At 39.0% G+C, this 7,962-nt stretch overlaps 1 protein-coding gene across 2 annotated transcripts in view; it reads right to left on the reverse strand.

Annotated features, from left to right (window-relative positions):
• Window positions 1–3,505: 3,505 nt before the first annotated feature.
• The window catches only part of LOC102242739 (interferon-induced, double-stranded RNA-activated protein kinase), a 274,887-nt gene continuing 270,430 nt past the window's right edge, over window positions 3,506–7,962 (reverse strand). The window contains exons 14-15 of one of the 2 annotated variants that reach the window (XM_014538418.1): window positions 5,760–5,861; window positions 3,506–3,808 (exon numbers count right to left, since the gene is read on the reverse strand). In XM_014538418.1, coding sequence (XP_014393904.1) covers window positions 3,632–3,808; window positions 5,760–5,861 — 279 coding nt within the window. In that variant the 3' untranslated portion in view covers window positions 3,506–3,631. Of the gene's footprint in view, window positions 4,040–5,759; window positions 5,862–7,962 lie in introns of both variants that reach the window. The other variant, XM_014538419.1, reaches the window with a different exon arrangement.

Here is a 7,962-nt window from a genome sequence, read left to right on the forward strand (position 1 = left end):
ACTAGTAGATCAGTGATTGCCTAGAATTTTTCTGGGGGAAATGAGGAATGACTGCTAATGAGCATGGGATTTCTTTGGAGGCTGACAAAATAATCTCCACTAATAAAAGAGAAACATGCATGGTGTCACTCTGCTATGCCCACCAGCCAATCAGATGAGTATGAAAATTAACCCAACAAAGATGGTGGTTAATTTGCACATGCAGGCACCAAGCGAAGACTGAAGACAACGTAGAAGGAAGCCAAGAGCTGCAGAAGGGAGCGAAGCTGTGGAGAAGCAAGCGGGGTGGCGGAGGTGGGAGGGAAGCCCGCCTTGGCGGGTTTTGCTCCCTTTTCTGCTTCACTCCGGCCGCAAGAAGCCCTATTCTTGCAGGAATATTCCTGCAATGGGCCTCTAGTGTTAAATATTTATCCCATCTTTCCCATTCAGCCTTAGAGATAGTTCTTTATAGAAGAATCATAGATGATAAATGCAAGAGTTTGATAGAATCCAAAAATCACTATTTTGTAACCCCTAATGAATTAATGGATCCAGACAACATTCATCAATGGTTGCTAAAACCATTAGGTGAAAGATTGAAAGGAAGCCTTGTGATGGATGACAGCACCACAAGCCACCAATCAATCTGAAAATCACCCAAAGTGGAACAACCAGACATTGTAACCAGATAGGATACAATATCACCTCAGCAGTATTCTTGGGGGGGAAAGTATTGAATCAGAATCAAATCAAGTTTCTAGAACTAAGTAGACACCAGGGGGATACCATCAGCCAAATCCGGAATGGAGTAAATTCTATGATAAATATTCCAGTTCCTTCCTCAAATACATGGCAAGAAGAAAGAAACTAAAAACAAGGGTAAATGTTAGAGAGTAAAAGAGACACCAACTAAATGCAATGTTGAATTCTGATAGAAATAACCTGTAGAAAAGATACTTTTGAGACAGGAAAACTGAATGCATGCTGAATTATGATATAGTAGTAATTAAAAACATCTCATTAATTTTGTTGAGTGACAATGATATTGCAGTTTTGTTAACATTAAAAAGATCTTATCTCTTAGAGATAAAGATAATTTTAAGTATTTACAAGTGAGATGACATAATTCCTTAAATTTGTTTTAAAATACTCCAGCAAAAGAAATTTTTTAAAAAGATGAATGCATTATCTATATATAGATATATCTTTCAAAATTTCCACGTGTGCTTTATAATTTGCAAGTAAGGTCTCTGGATTTTGCCCCTCTCCTCCTCTGGTCAAGAGGAAACATTGTATTCATTATAATTTTTGAGGCTGAGAAAATATATACTCACAAATAAAAACTTCCAAGAGATAACATAAATATTAAAATGAGAAAGTAAAAATAAGGCTGCCTTCTTTTGATTACAGCCTTGGTCATTATATCCAGATAATACTGGTTTTTTAAAAAGATTTCTCCCTTCCCAGAACTATTCCAAACCTACAGAAAAGTTCAAAGAATATGACAAAAAACATTTCTATACCTTCAACCTAGATTTATCAATAGGTCAACTGTTAACATTTGCTTTCTTTCTCTCTCATCATATACACATTGATTTTTGCTAAACATTTGAAGTGGGAGCGAAACCCACTTCACCCCTACATACTCCTTCATGCATTGACTAAGAATAAGACATTTTCCTGCATGACCACAATATCATTATCACACCTAAGAAAATGAATACTGCCCGGCCAGCATGGCTGAATGGTTGAGCATCGACCCATGAACCAGGAGGTCAAGGTTGGATTCCTGGTTAGGGCACATGCCCAGGTTGCAGGCTCGATCCCCACTGTGGGGTGTGTAGGAGGCAGCTAATCAATGATTTTCTCTCATCACTGATGTTTCTATCTCTCTCACCCTCTCCCTTTCTCACTGAAATCAATAAAAATATTTTTAAAAGAAAATGCATAATTATTCTATGTCATCTAATATGCCAAGCCCCTTGCCCAGACTGCCCATTGGGTCTCCTCTCTCCTCATCCAAATCCCCAGCTGGAGTATTACTTGTAAGCTCTGTGCAGATAAACTATTTTCTATGCTTAGCTATTGCCTTACAGGAGAGTTATCATCTCTTTAAAGCAGCAGTCGCCAACCATTAGGACCTCAAGGCCACCAGTGGTCCATGGACCACCGGTTGGAACCACTGCTTTAAAGTGTTTGTGAGAATAGATACAAAATGTATTTAAGGTAAATAATTGTAAACACTAGTGAACTCAACATCCAGTTTAAGAAAAAAAAGTTAGCAGTACCTTCGAAATCCACTTCCCCAGTCACATCACTACCATCCTTCCCCAGAGATAACCATTATCAGAATTTAATATTTCTCAACATTTCCTTCCCTTTGTTATTATTTACATTTGTTTAGATTCCTACACAAATGTATCATTTAGCATGTTCTGGAATTTTATATAAATGGGATCATTCCGTACACATTTTCTGTAACGTGCCTTGTGGCTGACATTGTTCCTGAGGGTGAATCATGTTATTACATTTAGCTGTCATTTGTCCATTTCCACTGCTCTGTAGTATTCCAATGTGAAGATAATACAATGTATGTATCCACTTTTCTCTTGATGGACAGTAGTGTTGTTTTCTGTTCCTTTGACTTTTACAAACAAGATTTCTATGAACATTCTTGTAGGCATGTATGTAGGAATGGAATTGATGGCTTTCTGGCATATAAACATTTATCTTTATTAGAGGATAAACTGTTTTCCAAAGTGATTGCATATAATTTATCTTTTTATGGTTACAATTTTTCTCCAACTGGCTTGTTAGCTATTTAAAATAGGGAACAAGCTTATTTCTTTTTGGCTAGAAAGAAGCTTTTAAAAAAATTATTAATTCATTAATTTATATAAAAATTGAGAGATTTTTTTCCCAGTCTTCATAATAAGGAGCTGAGCTAGAGGAAAGTCAAATGCAAAAATGTTTTTGAAGTTAAAAAGTATAGCCCTGGCCGGTGTGGATCAGTTGGTTGGAGCACTGTCCCATACACCAAAAGGTGGCAGGTTCGATTCTCAGTCAGGGTACATACCCAGGATGAGGGTTCGACCCCTGGTCGGGGCACATGCGGGAGGCAACTGATCAATATTTCTCTCTCCCAATAATGTTTCTCTCTCTCTCTCTCTCTCTCTCTCTCTCTCTCTCTCTCTCTCTCTCTCTGTCCTTTCTTCTAAAAATCATTTTTTTTAGAAATATGGAGGTTTCTGCTGAGCAGCATTTGCCTTCTTCTTTTTAAAATATATTTTTATTGGTTTCAGAGAGGAAGAGAGAGGGAGAGAGAAACATCAATGATGAGAGAGAATCATTAATTGGCTGCCTCCTGCACGCCCCGCACTGGGGATTGAGCCCACATCCTGGGCATGTGCCCTGACCTAGAAACGAACTGTGACCTCCTGGTTCATAGGTCAACGCTCAACCTCTGAGCGACACTGGCCGGGCTCTAAAAATCAATTTTTTTAAAAAAGGTGTAAACCTTTCTGCAAATGTATTAAAAAAAATTAAGGGAAAAATTAAAATAACAGGTAAATATCATCAATATTCCCTAGCAGATTTTAGACAATTACAGGAAAATCAAACATCAGAAGCAGACTACTTTTTAAGAAAGGCACTAACGCGTGTTTCGCAATTTTTTCTCTGGAACATTATTCCACTCCTTCAAAGTCTTCAGTATTTCAGATGTTTTAGGTCGCATCTTGGGGTCAGTTGCAACTAATTTCTGTAGGAGAATTTTTTCTTTGTCATCAAATATAGCCGAGACATGGCCCTTCCTTAGATCTTCGAAAATCTTAAATGTTTCCTGACGACTGAGAGGTATATAAAGAAGCTCTGAAAGAATTAGCCCTAAGGCAAAGATGTCCACTTCATTTCCATATTCTACTGAAGCGAGCTGTTCTGGGCTCATGTAGAATGGAGTTCCCTGGTCTTCCGTCCGCTGTTTATCATGTTTCTGAAAGGATACAAGTCCAAAGTCTCCAATCTTTATTTGTTTTGTATCTACTAAAAATATGATACTTGGCTTAAGGTCTCTATGAATTAACCCTTGTGAATGTATATAATCCACTCTTGTGACTATTTGCTTAAATAATCCCAAAGACAAATCTTTGGATTCTTCCTTCTTCTGCTCTCAATCCAGTCTTCCAATGTCCCTTTATCACAGAATTCCATTTGGATGAAAAGGCACTTCGTCAATGATCTTTTGTTGTAATCTTCTCCATCCCAACAATTATAGTAGCGAACAATATTTGGATGACTAAGTGTTGCCAAAACTTTTACTTCACGCTTTACCTTCCTAGTTAAAAGAAACAAGGAATAGAAGGGGTCAGTATACATCCCTGATAACAATAACAAAACACCTCCTTTATCTGAACAGTTGCCATGGTTCCCACACCCAGAGTTTTAGAATGAAGGCCAGGAGCCCCAAAAAGGAAAAAGTGAACGTACAGAAAAAACGTAGCTGTTTTCACTGCCTAATAACCCCACACACACCCTGCACGTTCCTGTCTCCATGCTGGAATCACCTTTCTATTCTGTACTATGAGAAGCCAACCCAATCCTTCAGAGCCCAGCTTCAATGCCTCCATAAATCTCAATCCCAACAGCTGGGAATGATCCCCTTCCAGCTGCTTCCCAAAGACTCCATGCCTTCTCCCAAAACATTTACAGCCCTCTCTCACAGTAGCTTCCCGAGAACAAGGCTTATTCGTTTTTATAATCCTCGTTGCACGTAGCACAGTGTCTCATGCCAAGCAGGCATTCAGAATGTTACTGATTGATTCAAATAGGAATAAAGAGCTATGGTATAATAAGATGCACACACCTTTCAAAAAAACCCAAAGTTGTTTTTCTTTAACAAAAAGGGTGTGTTGTTTGTTTGTTTCTTTATTTTAATTTTTCAATTACATATGACATTCAATATTCAGTCTCAACACAGCTTTTCCTTTATATCTTTAGTTAGAGAAGTTCTGTTACGCTAGCCCTCAGGGGTGGTTGTTCTGTAATTTAGTTGTAATTTTGATGTAGTGGTGGCAGGAGGTGAGCACAACGTCTACCTACTCCACCATCTTGACCAGAACTTCTAACAAAAAGGTTTGGATGCCCAAACATGAAGGAAAGAAAAGCCATATTTCATTTGCAGCCAATGTTAATATGTTCAGGCCCATCATTACATGAGGCAATAAACTGTCTACAGCAGCACTTTGAAGATGATGGCCAATAATTTTTTTTTTTAATCCTCACCCCAGGATATTTTTTCCATTGCTTTTCAGAGATAGTGAAAAGGAGGGAGGGAGGGGAAGAGAGGCAGAGGAGAGAGAGCAATCGATTGGTTGCCTCCTGCATGCGCCCTGACCGGGGCTCGGGATCAAACCTGCAACACAGGTTCATGGCCTGGACTGGGAATTGAACCCACGACTCTCTGGTGCACAGGCTAATGCTCTAAACACTGAGGAACACTGGCCAGGGCGATAGCCAATAATTTTTCTTGCTAAATTCTTTCTGTCAGCCCAGCTGGTGTGGCTCAGTGGATTGAGTGCCAACCCATGTACCAAGAGGCCATCAGTTCAATTCCAGGTCAGGACACATGCCTGGGTGCCGGGCTTGATCCCTAGTAAGGGGGTGTGCAGGAGGCAGTTGATCGATGTTCCTTTCACATTGATGTTTCTATCTCTCCCTTTCTCTCTCTCTAAAATCAATAAAAACATACCAAATAAATAAATAATTTCTGTGAGATTATTTACCTTATATGTTTCCTGACGAGTGTGAGGTATATAAAGAAGCTCTGAAAGAATTAGCCCTAAGGCAAAGATGTCCACTTCATTTCCATATTCTACTGAAGCGAGCTAAAGAGATCAAAATATATTTACATTTGTTATTCACCTGATAGAAACATCTGTGCCTTCTGAAACCAAAAAAATTTAATTTAACTAAAACATCCTATATAATAAAGAACTAATATGCTGATTAGACTGGACTGTGGAACAACCTTCCTGGACAACCTTCCGGGACGACGTTCCAGAACTATCAGTGGGAAGGGGGCAGGGCACAAGGCACCCAGGGCTGCTGCGAGGACCGAGCCCCTTGCATGAATTTCATGCATCGGGCCTCTAGTATTATATAACAGTACTTTTTTGTTAGCAAGATCTGTGGAGTCTGACTGCCCAAGTTCAAATCTTTGTCACTAAGTAGCTGAATCACCTGTGTAAATTAACCATCAACATGGGAACAATCCCAACCACAAAATGGAATAACAATAGTTTCAACCTCAGAGTTTGATTGTGGGGTTAAATAAGATGGGGCAGCTGAAACAGTTAAAATAGTTCCTAGCAAGCAACTTGCATGCAAATATTCATAGAAGATTTATTCATAATATCTCATAACTGAAAGCAATCCAAATGCCCATCAACAGAAGAATGGATAAACAGATTATGGTATACAGGCATACCTTATTTTATTGTATTTTACTTTATCGCATTTTTAAAAACGAGATCAGAAATCCATTCAGAAACACTTCGTTGTGATGTGGGATAGCAAATTATATTGTTTTCCCAAAAGGCTAATAAATTCAAATTTATTTGCAAAATACTGTCTTCTGGTTTCTTTTCTCTTCCCTATTATTGCCTCAGCAAGTACTAGAACATTACATGAACTTACTGAATAAAGCAGTGGCAGAATTTGAGAGAACTGTCTCCAATTTTGAAAGTTGTTCTACTCTAAGTAAAATGCTATCAAACAGTATCACATGCTACAGAGAAATCATTTGTGAAAGGAAAATTTAATCAATGCGGCAAACTTCACTGTTGTCTTATTTTAAGAAACTGCCACAGCCACTTCAACCTTCAGCAAACACCACACTGATCAGTCAGCAGCCATTAACATGAAGCAAGACCCTCCACTAGCAAAAATATTACAATTCATTGAGGGCCCAGATGATGGTTAGCAGTTTTAGCAACAAAATATTCTTTAATTAAGGTGATATGTTGTTGTTGTTTAGACACAATGCTATTACACACTGGACAAGCCACAAGATAGTGTAAATAACTTTTATAGGCACTGGGAAACCAAAAACTTCATGTGACTTGCTTTACTGCGATACACCCTTTATCGCAGTGATTGGAACTGAACCTGCAATATCTCTGGGGCATGCCTGTATTCATACTACGGGATAGTATTGCTAGTACAGCAACAATTAGAGGTTCTCCCATAGACATCACTTTGGGTGAAATAATCAAATGCAAAAGAATACATACTGTATGGTCCCATTCATATGAAGCTTAAGAACAGGGAGAACTAATCAATGGTGATAAAAATCAGAGCACTGGCTGCCTCTGGACAGTGAGGAGGACTGACTGGAAAAGAGTGTGAGGGAGTTTTCATGGGTGAGGAAAATATTCTACTCCTTCATAAGCTTGTGGGCTTCACAGGTATATGCTTTTGTCAAAACTAAAGAAATGTATACTTAAGATCTGTGCATTTTGCCCTCCCCGGCTGGCTCAGTGGATAGAGCATAGGCCTGCGGACTGAAGGGTCCCAGGTTTGATTCTGGTCAAGGGCACATGCCAATAAGGGGTGTGTAGGAGGCAGCCAGTCCATGATTCTCTCTCATCAATGATGTTTCTATCTCTCTCCCCCTTTCCCTCTCTGTAATCAATAATAAAATTTAAAAAAGGTCTGTGCATTTTATGCTATGTAAATTATTCCTCAATAAAATCTTTTTTAAATTTAAAAATCACTGAGAAAACCAAAAGCACAATAATGAGTGATTTAAAAAAAATATTCTGAGGGAGACATTGTAGGATGCAGGAGATCTATACATATAAAAGCCAAGCAACTGTAAGGACAGAATGACCAGAATGACCAGTCACTGTGATACGCACTGAGGCAGCCAACCAGCCGGATCGAGGCCCCAATTATCCCCCAAGAACCTCCCGCAGTGCACCCCGC

This window comes from Myotis brandtii, unplaced genomic scaffold (genome assembly GCF_000412655.1).
Source record: "Myotis brandtii unplaced genomic scaffold, ASM41265v1 scaffold191, whole genome shotgun sequence".
Lineage (NCBI taxonomy): Eukaryota > Metazoa > Chordata > Mammalia > Chiroptera > Vespertilionidae > Myotis > Myotis brandtii.